The following is a 21,304-nucleotide window of genomic DNA, read 5'->3' on the forward strand; positions in this document are numbered from 1 at the left end:
AGTGCAAACTGTGAGATCACAGTGCAGAGCCAGAATAGGAACTCCATTTCTGCATCCCATTCCCCCTACTTATACTTTACGGCCTTAAAGTAGGTGCTTCTTTTAGTAAAGAAAAAAGTTGTCCCAAATCGCATACTTGTGCACTATTCCAAGCATTTGGAAGGGCATTCACTGTGTAAAAACATATGCTGGATAAGTTGATGGTTCATTCCGCTGTGGCGACCCCAGATTAATAAAGGGACTAAATTGAAAAGAAAACGAACTAATGAAATTGGCCGTATTGCATAAATGTGTGTGTGAATGAGTGTGTATGGGTGTTTCCCAGTACTCAGTTGGCAGTTCATTTTGCTGTGGCGCCCCCTGATGAATAAAGAAACTAAACAAGAGGGAAATTAATGAATCAAACAAAAACCTTTCATTTTATCATAAACAGACCATTCTGTAGCAGCTGTCACTGTTAAAGAGTGAGGTAAAATAATTGTTGGCATTTAATTAATTAACGTGATTATAATGCGTTAATTCGCCCAGCATAACTGTATATATATTTATTGACTCTATGTTTATATAGTAAATACTTTATTTAAATTAGTGCTGTCAAAATTAGTGTGTTAATACATGCGATTAATTTGAAATAATTAACGCGTAAAAAAAATTACGCAATTAACGCAGTTGCAGTTTTTATTATTTCCTGTTGTGGCCGTGGTGTGTTGCAAAGAAATATGGATGAGACCAAGGACCAAGGAAGCACTTTTTTAAGGCAAGTTTCAGTATAAAACAATTAATGTCGCATTACCAGGCTCTCCAGCGTTTTCTCCAGAGATTCATCTAATTTCGAATGTTTCATTTTTAACTTTCAACTTTTTTTTTATGAAATTTGATACCGCATGGCGAACGGAAAGAAAAACCTCAGCATTTCGTGACTCGGTGGTCCTTTAAGATAATCAAAAATCGCTGTTTTTGCGTACATGTCGTAAGGTGAATCGTTAGGTGTGTGCGTGCGTGCGAGTGTGTGTGTCTATGTGTGAGCGCTTTGGTGTGACACAACGCATACATGTATGTGCCATTGATGCTTATTACGTCCTTGTCGCAGCACCAGTGGCCACAAAATTAAGCACCGACATGCATATGCTGATTCAGTAATCCTGCTTGTGATCCTGCCTGTTCTCACTCTCAGCACACATCATTCAAAACAAAAGGTCCACATTGTCCCCCGATAATGTCAACAGACTGGACTCTCTTAGCAACTGTCTGAATGTAAAGGAGGACTGAGCAAAATTGTTTCTACTTTATAATTAACGTTCTCAACTCACAGCAATACAATTTTACAATGAGTACAATTGTTTGTATTCAATACTTTATTATTATTATAATTTTCCATATCTGCAGTCCACTTAGAATCTAACTTGGAAATCAATGTTTTCTTTATTGGTATTGATTGTTTTGAAATTCAAATGGCATTAACATGCCTGTGTTTCTATTTCAGTAATAAACATGGCTGTCAAGCCAGGATCTTGATGGTTTATTGTGGGTATTTTGTTTACATGAAGAAATCTGTGTTACAAGTTAAACAAAAATGCTAATAATGAATTATATTTTGAATTTAAATAGTTTTTGTCTTGCGTTTACATTAATTTTACATTTGAATAGCCAAAATTACAAGTTTCAGTCTTTTTAATGTGATTAATCGCGATTAATCGTGATTACAGTTTTTTACAATTGCTATGACACTTTTATCAATACATTTAACAAGTTTCCTAAACTCTTAACACAGTTAGCACAACATCCATCTTCGTGGGCTATACAATTAACCCATTTCTTGTTGTTTTGACACAAAATGTATCCAGTTAACACAAATTTAAAATGCTTTAACTTCTTTTACACACAAGCACAACCAAGAACAAAACAATGTAATTTTACAGTCAAATTTACAAATGCTTTAACACAGTATGTCAGAACAGATAACACCATGTTCTAAACAGAAATTATATAGGATAAAGTCAAAGTGAACAGCTGTTCTAATTGTGAATTGAAACACAAATGTATTCCCTGTATTTTATTCAATTGCCAATGAGAAACATCATATTGCGGTTATATAAATAAATAAATAAATGTGTGAGTGTGTGTGTGTGTGTGTGTGTGTGTGTGTGTGTGTGTGTGTGTGTGTGTGTGTGTGTGTGTGTGTGTGTGTGTGTGTGTGTGTGTGTGTGTGTGTATATATGTATTTCTTTATTTATTTATATAACCGCAATATGCTATTTCTCATTGGCAACTGAAAAAAAATAATAATAATAAAAAAATATACATATATATATGACAGCTGATTCCCATCTAGAAAGCACACTCATGTCTTGTTTTGTTTTTTCCAATCACATGATCATATGTTCTAATAGAGGACTCTTGAGGTTTTTGAAAGGAACATCAAAGAACTCTGTCACCAATACGTCCATGTAAGATTATGCAATACAGTCATTACTGTACTATACAAAGTGTTTTGCAGTAAACTACTCTTTAAACCTGGAGTTCATTAGTACATACAGTACATATACAGTACAGCATTTGCATACACTGTGTCTAATTACTTTCAGAGAGTCATGAAGTTAGAGGCCAATCAAGTACCACATGAAATTTTCAATGTTGACAAGGCTGGGGATGTCGCTGTAGGAAAAACATAATAGGCCAAAGGGCCACAGTTATCGTGCCGGGCCTCAGAAGATATCAAGTATAATGTGGATGAGAACATGTGGCAAAAGACCGGGCAGAACATAAGATGACTTTGTTATTTTATTATAATTGTGGTGCTTTTTCTGTTTGCAGTGATGTCCTTCTGCAAAAAAAGTCTGTACTGCAGAAATTCTGTGTCTGTATTTTTTTTACATAAACTGTAAATTTTATAAAGCAATTTTTTTTCTTCGTTTTGTATAGAATTTTTGCCGTAAACGAAAGAAAATGCATGCATTTACTTAACCCAACGAAACAAAACTGTAACAAGACTTCAGATATAAGGGCAGAGCTGACACATAAACTAATGGAGTTTCTGTAATGTCAGCTGATGATAGTGTTTTTATTGTCAGTGTTTTCTGATTGACTGAATGTTTATGTTGGAAGAGAACATGTGTTAGTGTTTTGAACAATAATTTCATTTTGAAACATGATTGCAGTGTTTTGTTAGACATGGTGTATTGTGTTAGTTTATTATTGTATTTTGAAAAGTAGTTTAGAGGTTTAGTTTATAATGTGTGATTTTGAGCATAAAATTAATTGTTTGGCCAATTGTGTATTTTAGGTGTGTTGCTGCGTTAAGAGTTTAGCAAACTTGTTAAATGTATTGAAAAAAGTGTCATAGCCATTGTAAAAAACTGTAATTAAAAAAAAAAGGTGTGATTAATTAGTTATTTTTTCAATCGATTGACAGCACTAATATAAATATAAATCCTCCTTCATGGTAATAGTCCACATCATCAGTTTTTCATCCTGTTGCTCTGAAATTGAGCAGTTCCTTGTCTCCTCTCTGCTCCGCTGTTCTCCTCTATTCTCCGGCCCATTATACCGCTGTGGTTTGTTCCCGCTCTGTTGTGTCCTGTTACGGCAGGAAGTCATCAGCGGCTTCTCTCCCTCCATTCTTCACATTTCGGTCTGCAGCGAGTGTTTCACGCTGTTTCTCCCTCACGCTGGATCATTGTGAGCGAGTCCCGCATCTCTCCATCTCTCCGTCTCCCATTATCTGTGTGATGAGTGTCCCGCAGACACCTTCATACATCTGCTCCATCAGACCTGTGGAGAATCCGCATCTGTGCACCTCTGTCTGATTCATGGAGAGTTCAGCTGCAAAACCCTGCTCTTGTTTATTTAGCTCAGTGTCCTTATAGAGCCGTATGTGGATATTTTCCTTTCATTCAAGACTCTTTGCTTCTATTGGGCATGAAAAATAATGTCTGATATTCCTACACTCTGAATAAAATGCTGGGGTGTCTTAAGCCAATGTTGGGTCAAATATAGACAAACACAACTGCTGGGTTAAAAAGTGTCATTTTTCGTTTCATTAAAAAATTAACCCAATGTTGTTTTTTTATATTTGACCCAACTCGTCTTGGCGGCTCCAGTGTACGACCGTACATTCAAATTGGCTGTTGATGCTAGCGATGTAGGGGCAGGCGCTGTGCTGTTGCAGGATGGGCTTGATGGAGTTGAGCACCCAGTGTGCTACTTTTCAAAAAAATTCCAGAAACATCTAAAAGCATACTCCACAATTGAAAAAGAAGCTCTGGCGCTGGTTTTGGCCCTTAAGAATTTTGAAGTTTATATTGGATCTTCATCTCATCCAATAACAATACACTGATCACAACCCTCTCATCTTTATTCATAGAATGCGTAATTCTAACCAACGCTTAATGAGATGGGCTTTGTTTGTCCAAGCCTTTAACTTGGACATGAAACTTGTTGCCGGTAAAAATAATGTGCAAGCCGATGCAATGTCACGTATTACCATATGGTGATTGGTGGTGTTTATTGCATTTTTGTTTTGTTTACCAGTCACCATTTTGGGGGTGGAGGTGTTGCGTGTGGCGTTCACTCCTGCCCTTAATAATTACTTTTTTTTTTTAAGATTTGTTTAATAGATTTTTTGACAGTTAACAAACAAAGTAAAAAGAGACAATAACAGTACAAACAGAATATATATATATATATATATATATATATATATATATATATATATATATATATATATATATATATATATATATATATATAAACAGTACAACATTGATAAAAAAATAAATAAATAAATAAATAAATAAACCACACTATTGTAACGGGGAGACGGACACGGAGGGATCCATTTTGCAGTATTTATTAAGTCACACTTTAACATCAACAACACGCACGGCTGTGCGAACATACAACATACACATCAATGAGAAGGGGTTGCAGATGACAGACACAGAGTGATTACCAGGCATGGGTCAGAGGCAGGCAGCGTGATTCGGAGTCCGTGTAACAGGCTTTAGTCAGGGGCAGGCGGCGAGAATCAGAGTCCGAGTAAACAGGCTTTGGTCGTGGGCAGGCAGAAGACAGAGCAGAGTCGGGTAACAGGCTGGAGTAGTAAACGGGAGATCAGGCAGGATAGAACGCTCAGAAATGCTGGCCGGGGCTAAACAAGACTTCGCACTGGGGAGTGAGTGTGAGCTGCTTATGTGTGGTACGTGGGTCATTAATGGAATGGAGAACAGGTGTGCTGAATCAGAGTGAAGGGATGACGTCATGTTAGAAGTCCGGAGATGGTGGCCTCTGCTGGCCAGCGAGGGGAATGACTGGGACCGAGTCGGTGACAACTATAACCCTCATATTGTGCGACACACAGTATATGAGATGCATAAACACTATATGATGTGCATAAATCAATTTTCAAATTGAGCATATAAACAGGTCTGTACGAGACGTTGAGGTTGACAGCATGGTGTATTAAGTAAAATAAACAGTAATAATAAAATAAAATAAAATAAACAAACAGAAAAAAATAGAAAAGAATTTTTTTTTAAAAAGCGAGGAAAAAAGGGAAAATGTATTAAACTAAATAGGCTGGGGGGTGGCACATTCTAATAATTACTTTTAATTGATTTGGTTTGTCTTTTACCCTTTTCAGTTTTCTATTGGTTAATCTGGTGGCGTCAGGCCTTTAAAACGAACGGAAGCGGACTTCTACGGCCCCCTCATTCCTCCACGTCACCACAGTCTTTGACGGCTTTATTGTTGTGTTCTCCTTTATGCTTTCCTTTTGATATTTGTTTGGAGTGGGGAGCTCCAACCTGCTTTAGGTTTGTTTGGTTGCTCTTTATTATGTTGTTGGGCTCCTCATCTCTTGTCAATTTGGATTGTTTTGTTGGTTATGTTATGTTAATAAATAATTTAGCTGGAGCACTTTGGCCGTTGTTTATTACGTTACGTTGTCTTTTGGTCACGAGTCTTATTTAAGTTAGGGACTGTAATAGGGTTATAACAAACTAGCTATTTTTAGAGTGATGAACTGAGGTTGTGTCCAGATCTGAATCTCCAGATATAGCTATATGTTTAGTTTAGTTTAGTTTAGTTTAGTTTAGTTTAGTTTAGTTTAGTTTAGTTTAGTTTAGTTTATATAGCACATTTTTTACAACACAACGTTGCCCAAAGTGCTGAACACAATCATTACTAAAAATTAAATCTACATCACATAAATAACAATTAAAACATAAGGCAAACCCCTCAACATTAAAAAGGCTCAAATACTAAGGAACAAAGATGGCGTTTTAAACGCTTTTTAAAACCAGGTGGAGTTGGAGAATGTCTGATGTGGGGTGGAAGCCCGTTCCAGAGTTTTGGTGCGACAACAGCAAAAGCCCGATCCTCACTTCGCTTACACCGGGACCTTGGTATTGATAGAGTAAATTCATCAGAAGACCTCAGTGACCTATCAGGATTGTATACATGTAGCAGGTCTGATAAGTAAGATGGTGCCAGATTGTTTAAGGATATAAAAACAAAGATTAATAGTTTAAAATCAATCCGTGACCTAACAGGCAGCCAGCCCAGAGAGGAAAGAACTGGGGATATGTGCTCGAACTTGCGAGTCCCAGTCAGAAGTCTCGCAGCCGCATTTTGTACTAATTGCAATCTGTTTAGGGCCTTTTGACTAATACCCACATACAGGGAATTGCAATAGTCAAGTCTTCCCAAAATAAAAGCATGGATCACCTTCTCAAGGTCATTAAAAGAGAGAAACGACTTTACTTTTGCCACAAGTCAAAATAATCTTACGTCAAAAGAAAAAAACAAGATTATTTTGCTTACCACATTGGCAGATTATTTTGCTTGTTTTAAGGAAAAACTCACTTAATATTGGCATATTATTTCTCAAAACAAGACAGTATGTTTTGCTTGTCTAGAAAATGCTTCTTGATGTAAGAATTTTTAGATATTTAGACGAGAAACAAGACAAAAAATCTAAGCAAGAAAAGCATTTTTTGCAGTGTATTTTTCATGCAATGTTTGATACCGCACGGCAAATGAGAGAAAAAAAAAACTCAGCATTTCCCGGAAACTTAGATGCACTCAGCAGGTAGCGTCAGAAAAAGGTAGGGGTGAAAATCCTACACGAGGTTAAAGTTTGGTTGTAGTGCTAACATGTTTACACTCGGTGTAATAGTTTGTTCGATACGAACAAACTGAATAAACAAAGAGCACTGGTCGCTCACTTACCAAATCTGTAGAGACAGGACAATCACCAGCAACTAGAGCCGTGTCTTTATTAAGAGGAGACTACAAGCGAATCCTGATCTCAGCGTTTGCAGATGAGAACAGCTCTCAGGTAAACAGTAATCCAGTAATCCTTAGACACGTAAGTTATTGTTGTCGAGCGTCGCGTACACTGTTAATCAACACGTGACTCCAGCTGCGCTCACAGAGAGAAAATGAAAACGAAACTTAACTGCAGAAAACTATAAAAGCAACACTTCACGCTTGTTTTGTCAACACAACGTGGCGTCTCTGTCGTCTAAACACTGTGACAGCAATGAATATTAATGAAGTTGCACAATAGAGCGCGCTGATTGGTTTGAACCAAGCCTTACTCATGCATTAATGCAACACACTGTAAGACGTAATAAGACACACTCTGGCACAGACGTCCAGTCTGCACGCTGGAATACATGCTATTATGTCATGACCGTGACGCAGCTTCAAAAATTTGTTTCAAACTGGAAGTACGAATTTGCTTAAAATAACGCAAAAACAACCAATTTACACTTTTTAGTAAAATATAGGTGTCCTAATAGTGTTTTTAGCAGTGTGGGACACATATACGACTGTCAACAGCTCAAAAATTGTGTTTTGGTGTTTCGTGACCCTTTAAGCAGCAGGAAGGGGGGTTCTCGAGATCTACCTGAGCTTAAACTCCCTCCCATGAGAGCCCCGAGCTTGAGGATCTTATGAGCTCAGGGCTACCAGCATGCCAAACTAGCTTTATTATCAATCATCAGCTAAGTGTGAACTCTTAAAATGCACTATAAAAATACACAATACTTACTTAAGGGAAGCGAATAATCAATGAGGATTTAACATTGTCTTTGAACCCCACCAGCCCTTTTTCTTTTCACCTTTTCCCCTTTTTTGTCTCTCATCTGCCTCTGCTCACCTGTGTCTATCTCTGTGTTTCAGGGCCCGGAGCGGTGTATGGCGGAGCGGCGTCGCTGAACGGTCGTTTATCAGGAGTGGGTCTGTGGTTCTGCCTCTCCATCTCCGTTCTGATGAAGGTCTAAAACTCTCCCGCTTCGGAAGGAGTCTTTAAAATACGAACCCATCACTGTGAACAAAAAGAAATTATGCATTAATCCAGGAGCCATCGCTACATTACTCGGTCATCCCTTCCTCTTCCCCGTTCACGCCCCGGTCGCTTCATCATCATCACCACCGCTTCATTTCCCGGTTTTTAACGTCCAGAAACTCGATGTGTGTGATGCAAAAAAAAAAGAAAAAAGAAAAAAAATGTGAGCGACGAGTTTGCGTGGCCTGATGTGCGTGCTGGACATGCCGGTCGTAAAAACGCCGAAGGGTTGGCGATGTTCGGGTGACCCTCTCGGGGAAAAAAAGCCGTTTCACCAGCGGGCCCTTTGGAGCCGAGAGATCTGAGCTGAACGGTGGTGCTTTCGTAGCTGCGGTGAATGAATGATGTCAAACCACTTGTTTTCGTTCCAGCAGGAGGGGCCGCTTCATCTCAGGCCACCTCGTTTGCGTTCGTTTGGGCTCTCGACCCAAAGCAAACATCCGACCCGCGTCCAGCCTTCATATTGTCCCCAGTCTGTCCATCACTCAGTGTAAATATATATGCAGTAGAGGCCACTCAAAAAACCACATATCCCATCAGCCTCTCTGTTTCAGCGTTTCGGTATGGAGGATATCGCTGCCTTTAAGTCCCACCGGAATGCTCGTGTTTACCAAATGAGCATGCGTTCGCCTTTTATTAGTGTTCATGCACTTTTTGTTGCGCTTCTTGGGAAGTTAAAGCAAGTAGATCTAGTGTTGAACATTAAACACATTTGGACACTTTCTGGTTGTCGGATGTTAGTTAATATAAAATCGACTACAGTTGTAGATTCATTCATCGGCTAATAACCATGCAAAGTGATCACTGATTTTTAGTGTTTTAGTTTTACATTCGAACGTTAAACGAAAGCGTAAGTAGGAGCTTTCCGACAAGACTTGAAGGCAGCGGACGTTTCTGGCGTCTCCTGCCCTGAAACAGCTCATCGAACTTCTTGTTGCTTGTGGATAGCATGTACCGGTTAGAAATGTCCCTCTTGTGACCTCACTTCCTGCACCGACCCCGTTTTAACCCCCTGCACTGTGTACATTTTAATCTGCAAGGTTAACTGCTATTACTTTTTTGGTGTTAATAATGATTATAACGAAGATGATGATGATGATAATGATGATGATGTTAATAAGTATTTGAATAAATATGATAGTAATTCCATGTGAGATAAAAAAAAAAAATACGTCAGAGCTGACCGCAAGCCATGTGTGTGAAAATATTTTCTACTAAAAAAAAAAAAAAAAATCACTGAATTCATCAAACAGCAAACAAAAAATAAGAAAAAGAACAAAAAAAACTACTTTTTGAAGTATTGTGCCCTGTTTTACCATGATTAACTTTTATAAAACGGAAGTAATTTGACCACGTCGACTCGTCCGTGAAAAAGAGAGCAATCAGTGAAATGCGAGGGCGCTTACACACTAGCCGGATCGGAAGCCGTAAGATCAGTTTTGAGCATGTGAATATTAAACAAATGGATGAATATACTGTATGAAGTGGAACGTCATTTTCCCAAATCGCTCCATGTTGCACCATTTCTAGCGTGTAGGCGCCCTAATATCATTTCACGTGTGTGCTGTATGTATTCAGATTTTTCTTTTCATGCTGTTGATGACTGTAATGTATGATATATTCTGCCGTAATGATGTAATGTCTGCCTCGATGACATAACCAAAACCAAACAGTATCCTGTGGTTGCATACACTATGTCAAAATGTTGCTGCAATGCTGCGTTCCATTCGAAGATGACTGGTTGTGTGATATTGCCGACTTCTTGCTATAAATGCATATATTTACTCCATGCATTGTCGCTAATTTCCAATCATAAATTAAAGCCTCTGCTTCATGCATTCCATCCAAACATTTGACATCATCAAATTTTGGCCATAAATTCATGCATTTACTTTTATGCATTAAACTCATTGTTGATTGGATAAGTGGAAATCTATCCGAAATAAATGTGTGCATTCATTTCATGCATTCCTTGGGCTAAGTGATATTGACAACTTCTGGATAAAAAATGCATGCATTCTCTTCGTGCATTCTGTTCAGCAACAATTGACTTTGTGAATTTGACAACTTCTGTCCATAAATGAATGCATTTTCTTCATGCATTCTGTTAGCTAGTTTACTACAGTATGTTACATCATATATTTACTTCATTTTGTCAAAAGACAAGAATCTTCCAGAAGTGAATGGATGCATTTAACCCTTTTAAGACAGTTGACTGTATGCCGTTGCCAACATTTGCCCATAAATGCATGCATTTACTTCATGCAATGAGTTCAAAGATGACTCGTCACATAGTATTGCCCTCTTTCAAAGGTGACTGGCTGTAAACTTCTGCCCATAAGTGCTTGCATTAACATAATGCATTCTGTTGAAAGTGACTTGTTGATTACATTCAATAACACATGGCTGTGTGATAATGGCAACTTCAGACCAATACTGCATGCAATTACTTGATGCAAAAGGACACATAAGGGAGCGAAACAGCAGTGTCTCCATTAGCATTTCCTCACAACCAGTTTCCAGGCTATGCAATGCTTGTATTAATGCACATTTGCTTAATTCATCAATTATATTTATCTAGTGTTTGTGAATTTCCGCACAAATTTCCACAACCCAGGCTCAATGGAAATAGTCAGCCAAAATGTTTGCGAAACCATAAATACGTTGCTTTAGGTATATTTCGTTTCATTTTTAGTATAACAAATCCACTAGAGGGCGCTGTCTACAGTTTTGCAAATCTGAAATGCGTTACTGAAAAACATTTTTATTTGGTGTTTTTAAGGAATTTTTTTGCAAAACCTAAAATACGTTGCATCGGGTACATTTTGTTTCATGTTCAAGATAACAAATCCACTAGAGGGTGCTGTCTATAGTTTTGCAAATCTGAAATGCGTTAATGAAATACATTTTTATTTGGTAATTTTAAGGAATTTTTTTGCAAAACCTAAAATACATTGCATCGGGTACAATTTGTTTCATGTTCAAGATAACAAATCCACTAGAGGGTGCTGTCTACAGTTTTGCAAATTCGAAATTCATTATTGAAATACATTTTTATTATTATTTTTAGGTTTTTTTTTCATATGCTGCTTTGAGTACATTTCATTGTACGTTTCAGATGACAAATCCACTAGAGGGCGCTGTCTAAAGTTTTGCGAATCTGAAATTCATCACTGAAAAACATTTTTATTATTATTTTTAGAGATTTTTTGCAAAACCTAAAATGCATTGCATTGAGTACATTTCATTGCACGTTTCAGATGACAAATCTACAGTTTTGCAAATCTGAAATGTGTTACTGAAATACATAATTATTATTATTAGTTGTTGTTTTGACCTTTATTTGATAGGACAGTAAGAAGGGAGACAGAAATGAAAGGGAGGGATCGGCAAAAGACCTCGAGCCAGGAATCAGCTCACTGTAACAACAAGGCTATTGTTGTTGACTTCTGAAACACATGTTGTTGTACGTTTCAGAAACACGTCCTTCTTGTACATGAGATAAGAAGGCAGGGTTTGTCGTAAGGATAACCTGAGAAATTACTGAACTAAACTCTTTCCTAAAGCCAACCAATAGTGTTTTCAGAAGCAAACTTTAGAGAAAAGTGCACTGAGACCATGTAGTTTCACCTTGATTTTACATTCCTTTTATCTCTTTGGTGGAAGCATGCTTTGCTGGACTCTAACTTGAGTGCTCTGCAGCACCATACAAGGTGACAAATAAACTAATCAGGCCAGAAAAGTGGTCCGTATGGAAATGGATAAATGACAAACGTAACCATAGTCAGTGTTAGAGTGATAGTTCACCCAAAAATTTACAATTGCTCACTGTTTGCTCACCTTCGAGTGGTTTCATATCTTAATGAGATTCCTTAAAGATATTTTTGACAAAAGAAAACCTGTAACTATTGATTTCCATAATCAAAAACAAATATTATGAAAGTCAATGGTTACAGGTTTCCAACATTTTTCAAAATATCTTCTATTGTTTTTAACACAGGTTTGAAAAAACTCAAGGGTAAGTAAATAACGACAGAATTTTCAATTTTGGATCCTTTTAACCTGTCGCTTTAAGTTGTTTTCTGGTGTTAATTAACTGCATAAAAATAATCATTTAATATGCTTACTGTAAATATCATTAGAATAAAAAAGAAACAAATTTTTGCTAATTTTAACCTAGAAACTGCAGTCAAACATGTTTAAGCACGTTTCACAAAAAGCGTAGCACATGTTTCCAATGAGCCTGAGTTTGATTTCCAGCTGACTCCATGTTGCTTTTGATGGCAGTGGGAATTTGAAAATTCCCCCCATCCAAATCTTGAATGGAACGCAGCGCTAAATCCACCTCTTTCTCTCTTTCATTTTTTTGCGTTCAGAATCAGATTAGCGGGAGATAAAGATGTAATTAGCCGGCGACTGCGACTCGCTAAGCAAGCGGACCGTCATATTCTCTCCGTCCCCCATCTGGTGAACAGGCAGAGCTCATAAATCAAGCTCAGTCCAGGCGCTGACAGAATCCTCTTCAAGGACAGCTGTGCCTTTGAGTCTGGAGCCCGATGTGGAGTCCGATCCCCTACAGGCTAATTAACCGCCACTTAAGAGCACACGGCGAAGAGGCTTTGACGTAAAGCAGCGGTGCGCGACTTAATGCACAACGGCCGCTGCGATGCAACTGTTCACAATGACCCCGCATGAGCGCTGACCGCTCACTTTGCAATGTTAATGCTGTATATAGTATAATAGGGTAATGTTGCGCTCCCTGAATATGTGCTCCATTTTTGCATTTTTAGCCAGCTAAAACCCTGGAATACAAGCGGAAACCTATTTAAAGTCCAATTCAAAGCCACTGTGCATTGTAAAAATGTATTTTCGTATTTTGTGATTCATTGTTTAATTTTTTTCCTCGTTTATTCATGCTTTTCAATTGCATTATGGGAGCTTGATCTTTCTTCCAACAATTTTTAAGCTTGAAAAGTATGAAAAAGTGACTTTTATGAACATTTTTAGTAGTGTAAAGTCATATATTGTCTGTGTTGGTGTTGTATATTAAGCTACAAACACCTTGTAATAAATTAGCAGTACATTTTCTGTTCTTTTACACACTTATTTCTCTATATATCTCTTCTGCATTATATTATTTTCAAACTACTAAAATGTCAATAAAAGTCACTTTGTTTAACTGTTGAGTTGAATTTTCAACATCGACAAGTCGACAGACAAGAGATCAACATCTCAAAATGCAATTCACAACCATAAATAAACACTTGTGAATCACTAAATATGGAATCTGTTCATTAACAGAAATGGTTTTACAGTGTGCTGTTATTAATGAAGAGCGTGCATTCATGAAGCAAGCCTTGTATAAGGCTCAGTATTAAATGCAGTGGCCATAAAATATAACTTACAAATGTCTGACTGTCTTTGCATTAGATTATATATATATATGTATATATATATCTGTATATATATATATATATATATATATATATATATATATATATATATATATATATATATATATATATATATATATAAAGTTTTTATTAATAATTTTAATGATGTAATTTTAAAAAAATGTTATTTTAATTGTAAGTTTTAGTCATTTGTTGGGTTTATTTTCTTTTTAGTGAAGTTTTACAAACTAGTATTGAGAGGAGCATGTGATATGATTGATCGCGGCTGGCCTCTTATCCATAATCAAGCAATAATCCAATCAGATTTAATAGACAGATTTTGCCCTACTTTCTTATCTTTGTTTTGGAAAGGTCCCTCCTTCCACCCCAACTCCTCCTTTTACCAGTGGGAGCTCTCGAGACCTACCTGATCTCGGACCCCCTGATATGCTTATTGACCAGACGGGAGCACTGGGCTCAATTATCTCTGAGCTCAGGGTTCTCTCCTGGGGCAGCATGCCAAACCTGCTATTAGCGTCAAGCATATCTAAGTGGGAACTTCTGAAATATTACTTTTCAGGTTGTCAGATGTTAGTTATTTTACTACTATCGAGAAATTATTAATTTAATCATGCAAATTTTACATTTAGTTAGTTTAAGTATTTTGTTAGAGTTAGAAAGAGATATATATAAACTCTAACAACATACCAAAACTCTAACTAAATGTAAAATTTGCATTATTAAATAATAATTTCTCAATAGTAGTAAAATATATATATCACTGACCAAAGCAAGATCTCTTATTTTTCGTTTAGTTACACTTGGTAACAAAATAAATATTGAAAATTGTAATTACATTATTAAATTTAGTAAATGAATCTGTATAATTTCAGCAATTCATTTTATTTGTGTACATCATAACTAACTGAAAACAAAAAAGCTTCCTTCAATCAGTGAAATACAAAAAAGGACATGTAAACAATAGTTAAATTCCTTAAAACACAATACTTAAAATAATAAAATGAAAATGTTTTTTAATTCCATTATGAAATTAATATAATTTTATACCCTGGCCTCTAGCCTCCTTGTTAGAGCAACCGACTCCCATACAAAGTACTGCTGGTTTGATACCAGCTCAGACCAGGTTGGGTGCAGTAGGACTCACTTGGGGGCTCGTCCGGGATGGGAGTGAGGTTTAGGGGGGTAAGTGTAATGAAGGCCAGCTAGCAAAGTGCTATAGGTGCTCTAGCAACAAACACTAGAAGCCATGGTCTTTAGCCTTCTTGTTAGAGAAACCAACTCCCACACAAAGAATCGGCAGTTTGATCCCAGCTTATACTGGGTTGGGTGCAGTGATTGATGAGTTACACTTGGGGGCTCGTCCGGGATGGGAGTGAGGTTTATGAGCATGAGAGTAATGAAGGCAAAGTGCTATGCAGGTAAACCTCACTCCTCTGACATTTAAAGGTCATCTAGCAACAGACATTAGATGCCATGGTCTTTTGCTTCTTGTTAGAGCAACCGACTCCCAAACAAATAATCCCCAGTTCAATCCCAGCTTATACTGGGTTTGGTGCAGTAGGAGTGGTGGGTTACACTTGGAAGCTCATCCGGGATGTCAGTGAGGTTTAGGGGGGTGAGTGTAAAGAAGGCCAGCTAGCAAAGTGCTATGCAGGTAAACCTCACTCCTCTAACCTCAAAAGGTGCTCTAGCAACAGACGCTAGACGCCATGGACTTTAGCGTCCTTGTTAGAGCAACCGACTCCCAAACAAAGAATCGCCGGTTCCATCCCAGCTCATTCCAAGTTGGGTGTGGTAGAACTAGTGGGTTACACTTGGGGGCTCGTCCGGGATGTGAGTGAGGTTAAGGGGGTTGAGGGTAAAGAAGGCCAGCTAGCAAAGTGCTATGCAAGTAAACCTCACTCCTCTAACCTCAAAAGGTGCTCTAGCAATAGATGCTAGAAGCCATGGTCTTTAGCGTCCTTGTTAGAGCAACCAACTCCCATACAAAGAATCGCCGGTTCCATCCCAGCTCATTCCAGGTTGGGTGTGGTACAACTAGTGGGTTACACTTTGGGACTCGTCCAGGATGTGAGTAAGGTTAAGGGGGGAGAGCGTAAAGAAGGCCAGCTAGCAAAGTGCTATGCAGGTAAACCTCACTCCTCTAACCTCAAAAGGTGCTCTAGAAACAGACGCTAGACGCCATGGACTTTAGCCTCCTCGTTAGAGCAACCAACTCCCATACAAAAAATGGCTGGTTTGATCTGCGCTCAGACCAGTTTGGGTGCAGTAGGACTGGTGGGTTACACTTGGGGGCTCGTCCGGGATGGGAGTGAGGTTTAGGGGCATGAGTGTAATGAAGGCCAGCTAGAGAAGTACTATGCTGGTAAACTTCACTCCTCTGACCTCAAAAGGTGCTCTAGCAACAGACGCAAGAAGCCATGGTTTTATGCCTCCTTGTTAGAGCAACCGACTCCCAAACAAAGAATCGCTGGTTCAATCCCAGCTCAGACTGTGTTGGGTGCAGTAGGACCGGTGGGTTACATATATATTTCCCTGACTGAGGCTGATTTTAAAATAGTTTTATGTAGCTGATGTACAAAAAAAGGTTGAAATAATAATATAATTACAATAATACATAATATTGATTTAGCTTGTCTTTTATTATTGTTCTACGTTTTCATAAATGTTTGGTATAAAAATATATACATATTTCCAGCTAGTTTTTCTGTAAATATATGCAATTTTAACAAAAATCAAGCCAATAAAAATCATTTTCAGACATAATTCATTCATCTATTAAACATCACTTTGAGAAATCTAGTGCATTGACATTCAGACAAGCAAATGTCAAAATCTATTTCCGTCACTGTATGAGGGTTGGATTTCAAGCACAAGCGCAGATGATTTTGTTTTTGTTTCCCGTTTCTCTCGTCTCTAAAAACTTTTTTCTTCCGCTGTCAGTCTGCTTCACGCTTTCCCTCTCATGCTCACATCCGCATCGTCCTTGAGGTCCAGCATTCATCTCTGTGTACATGTATTCTCCTCAAATATAAGTAAACAAAAGAGAAAAAAAGTGTGCAGTGTTGTTGCAGTTGTCGGTGTGGGTAAAAACGCATGTAAATGTCTGTTCCGGGTGGAGTGTGATTATCGTGATGATGGAGCTGCTGCTTTTTTAATTTCTTGGGTTTGGGATCATAATTTCCCCTTGAGGACTGAGATGGAGGTCTGGGAACACACATCAGGGTCTGATCAAAGGGATAGTTCACCCAAAAATGTATTTACTCACCCTCGTGTGGTCCTAAACGTTTATGAGTTTCTTCTGTTAATAAAGATATTTTAAAGAAAGTTGATAACCAGTACCATTGACTTTCATTGTAGGGGAAAAATACAATGTACGTTAATGGTTACCGATTTTCAACATTCTTCAAAATATCTTCTTTTGTGTTTAACAGAATTTAAAAAACTCAAAACGGGTTTAAAACAAGTGGAGGATGAGTAAATAAAGGCATAATTTACATTTTTTTGAAGTGAACTATCCCTTTATAGGCTTTTTGAAAGTCAGAAAATATCCTACACAAGCTCACTGTATAAAGTGATTTACTTTGATTACTTAATAAAAATAAGTAAACCTGATGCCTTAAAAGTGACAAGTTGGAAGTATTTAGTTGATTTAACTTAATGTTTATAATTTATATCAATTTTAAGGCTGCGGGTTTAATCACTTTTGTAAATAAAGTCAACTAAATACTTTAAAGGCAGCAGGTTTACTCGTTTATTTTAAGTACATTCAATTAAACATTAAAAGCAAAAGGTTTACTCATCTTAAGTACAGTCAACTAAACCCTTCAAAAAAACAGGTTTACTCACTTATTTTAAGTAGTCAATTAATCACTTTTAAAGCAACAAGTTGAGTCAGTTTTTTAAAGTAAAGTCAACTGAACGCTCTAAAAGCAACAGGTTTACTCACTTATTTTAAGTACAGTCAACTAATTACTTTAAAAGCAACAGGTTTACTCACTTATTTTAAGTACAGTCAACTAATTACTTTAAAAGCAACAGGTTTACTCACTTATTTTAAGTACAGTCAACTAGTTCTTTTAAAAGCAACAGGTTTACTTATTTATTTTATGTAAAGTCACCTAATCAACCTTAAAGCAACAGGTTTTCTTGTTTATTTTAAGTACAGTCAACTAATCGTTTTAAAAGCAACAGGTTTACTCATTTTTTAAGTAAAGTCAACTAATAAATTTTAAAGCAACAGGTTTACTCATTTATTTTAAGTAAAGTCAACTAATCGCTTTACAAGCAACAGGTTTACTCATTTATTTTAAGTAAAGTCAACTAGTGATTTTAAAGCAACAGGTTTACTCATTTTTTAAGTGAAGTCAACTAATAAATTTAAAAGCAACAGGTTTACTCATTTATTTTAAGTAAAGTCAACTAGTGATTTTAAAGCAACAGGTTTACTCATTTATTTTAAGTCAACTAGTGGTTTTAAAGCAACAGGTTTACTCATTTATTTTAAGTCAACTAGTGATTTTAAAGCAACAGGTTTACTCATTTATTTTAAACAAAGTCCAGTTCGCAAACACCACATGTTTACAGACGGCTCTCCTGTGTCCGTCGTGCATATTAAATCACACTGAAGAAGTAGTTTAACAGCTCGCCTTTAAATATTTGTTTGATTATCGAAATCAATGCGCATAATGTTATGGTTCTTTTAGGAAGAAGTCATATAATTCAACAGTAAAACTCCTAACGTCATTGATATCTACAGATTTAAAAGTGGAATTATTATGGATGAGACCAAATTGTGATTAATTATCATTTGTTGCAATGTAAGTTAAGAGTAAATGTGAAAGTTGAGGGCCACTGGATGGCAGCAGCAAATCATTCTGCATGGTGCTTTTATTTTATGTACATTCATTTCTGTTTAATTTAGTGAGTACTTCTTTAAATTTAATGCACTTAAATCAAATCGTAGTCTTTAATTTATTGGGAGCTTTTAATATTAGTTATTATATCTTACAATAAATATTTGTTACTTAGCTATGGACAATATTAAGAATTTATCATTTGTAGTTGTGGTTCAGTCAAACTTTTGATGGGATTTCTATTGACCAATGAGTTGAGAAATCAATAAAAAGAAAATTGAAATTTTGTGACCAAAAAAAAAAAACAAGATTTCCAGTTATAACAAATTAAAATCTTTAATATTCTAAATTATCATTTTCCAAAACAAAAAAAAAAGCTCTTATGTATTTTATTTTTTAAAGAAATTTGTTCTTAATGCTAATAGTCTCTTAATTTTTTTAATTGTTGTAAATATAAATATATATTTTCCCATAGCAGTTTGTTTGTTTGTATGTATGCATGTACTGTATGTAAAATGTAAAAAATCATATGAACAATTTTAGTCCATTGTAACTTAATAAAAAAAAAGTTAATATATGTTCTAACTCAATTTTATACAGTACGTTATGTGAACAGTTAAGTCAGTTTAACAATCTAGGTTGAATGGACTTGTAAGGCAACCAGGATTTTTTTTTTTTTTTACAGTGTATGTATGCGTGTGTGTGTGTGTGTGTGTGTGTGTGTGTGTGTGTGTGTGTGTGTGTGTGTGTGTGTGTGTGTGTGTGTGTGTGTCTGGCTGCCAAGGATATAATTTTTTTTATTTTTTATTTTAATTTGTAATTAAAAAACAGAAATAAAATCACAAAAATACTAGTAAAATTACTGAAAATGTAACTTCAATTTAAGTGTGGTTTATTTATAAAATAGTTTCGAGAGGATCACGTGCTTATGATCAACACGGCTGGCACCTTATTAGCTCTGTAATCTGCCCTATTAGATGATTACGGACGCATTATCAATAAGTTTTTCACTCCAGTCATCTTCGTCTTGAAGCTCCCCCCTCCCAACACTACTTGCTTCCCCTTTTTCATATAGGGCGACAGGGCGGCCCAGTGGCTAGCGCTCTTGCCTCACAGCAAGAACACCGCTGTTCCAACCTCCTATCGAGCCGGTTGGCGTTTCTGTGTGGAGTTTCCATGTTCTCCCTGTGTTCGCCTGGGTTTCCCCCGTGTTCCCGGGTTTCCTCCCACCACCCAAAAACATAAACCCTAGCTAATCGACTTAACCAAATTATCACCCAAGACGACCTTAGTTTACACTTCTCACACAGCGACAAGCAGGGGAGTTCTCGAGACCTACCTGAGTTCAAACTTCTCTCTCGCCTTTTTAATGGGAGGGAGCCCCGGGCTCAAGGATATTACGAGCTCAGGGCTCAGCATGCCAATTATGCTTTATTGATTATCAGCTAAGTGTGAACTCTTGAAATGAAAACAGAAAACATCAACATATAACAACAGTTTGGCCAGGTCATTAAATGTAAAATAACCCAGCAACACATTTTCTCTGGTGTTTTTACCCTAGTAAGTTGATATCCCATTCTGACCAACCTGTGGTTTAGCTGGTTAGGTCTAACACCTGATAGATTGACACTAGTTCTTATAACCTTTCTAAAAGAACCAAAATTAAGCTCTCTGGCAACCACTTTGAACAGTACCTTCAGTATGCCTTGTGTTTTCTGAATTAGCAGATGTCGCATAAATCACTATAAATGTATACAGAGCTTTTATAGTTCATATTGAGACAGAGTATCTGGAGATTATAGAGAAGGTCAGTGTAACGGAGGCCAGCTAGTGTGTGCTGTGCAGGTGAACCTCACTCCTCTGACCTCTAAAATGTGCTCTAGCGACCGACACTAGAGGCCATGGTCTTTAGCCTCCTTGGTAGAGCACCCGGCTCCCATGCGGAAGGTTACATCAGCATAGCATGTACAGTTAAAGTCAAAATGATTTGCCCTCCTTTGATTGTTTTCTTCTTCTTCAAATATTTCCCAATGTTTAACAGAGCAAAGAGTCTTTCACAGTATTTCCTATAATGTTTTTTTGGTCCCACTTTATAATAAGTGTCCTTAACTACTATGTACTTACATCAAAAAATAAATACAATGTACTTACTGTGTTCATAATGTATTTGAGAACACTTGTGGTGCTGTTGAGTTGGGATAGGGGTTGGGTTAGAGACAGGTTTGGTGGTGTGGGTAGGTTTAAGGGTGGGTTAAGGTGTAGGGAATGGTCAGCAGTGTTTTTACAAATGTAATTACAGATGTAATTACATACAGGTATTTAATCAAGCATGAGTACATGTATTTACACAATAAGTACATGTAACCAACTATTAATTCCTGTGTAAGTACATATTAGTTAATGCCACAATATAATGGGGACATTTTTTTTTTTTTTTTTCTTGTGGAGAAAATCTAATTTGTTTTATTTCAGCTAGAATAAAAGCAGTTGCAAAAAATTTTAAATCATTTTAAGGTCAATATTATTAGCCCCCTTAAGCAATATATATTTTCGATTGTCTACAGAAGAAACTTGACTTCTAGTTGATGAATCATCTGTTGAACTGCATCCCAATCATCACAAATACTGCAGAAGACCTTCTGGAACCAACATGGACCCAAGCTTCTCACAGAAATCAGTCA

General features: G+C 37.0%; 2 protein-coding genes across 4 annotated transcripts in view; one reads left to right on the forward strand and one right to left on the reverse strand.

The window, feature by feature from the left end:
- Positions 1-10,319, forward strand: part of iglon5 (IgLON family member 5) — a 390,249-nt gene extending 379,930 nt beyond the window's left edge. For 2 of the 3 annotated variants that reach the window (XM_087285731.1, XM_087285732.1), the window contains one exon: positions 8,188-10,319. In XM_087285731.1, the coding sequence (XP_087141857.1) occupies positions 8,188-8,288 (101 nt within the window). In that variant the 3' untranslated portion in view covers positions 8,289-10,319. 3 annotated transcript variants of the gene reach the window in all.
- LOC147840452 (free fatty acid receptor 3-like) overlaps positions 1-21,304 on the reverse strand; it is a 94,957-nt gene that overhangs the window by 46,503 nt on the left and 27,150 nt on the right. The window lies entirely within an intron of this gene.

Source organism: Danio rerio, chromosome 16, assembly GCF_052040795.2.
Source record: "Danio rerio strain M-AB ecotype USA chromosome 16, GRCz13ab, whole genome shotgun sequence".
Lineage (NCBI taxonomy): Eukaryota > Metazoa > Chordata > Actinopteri > Cypriniformes > Danionidae > Danio > Danio rerio.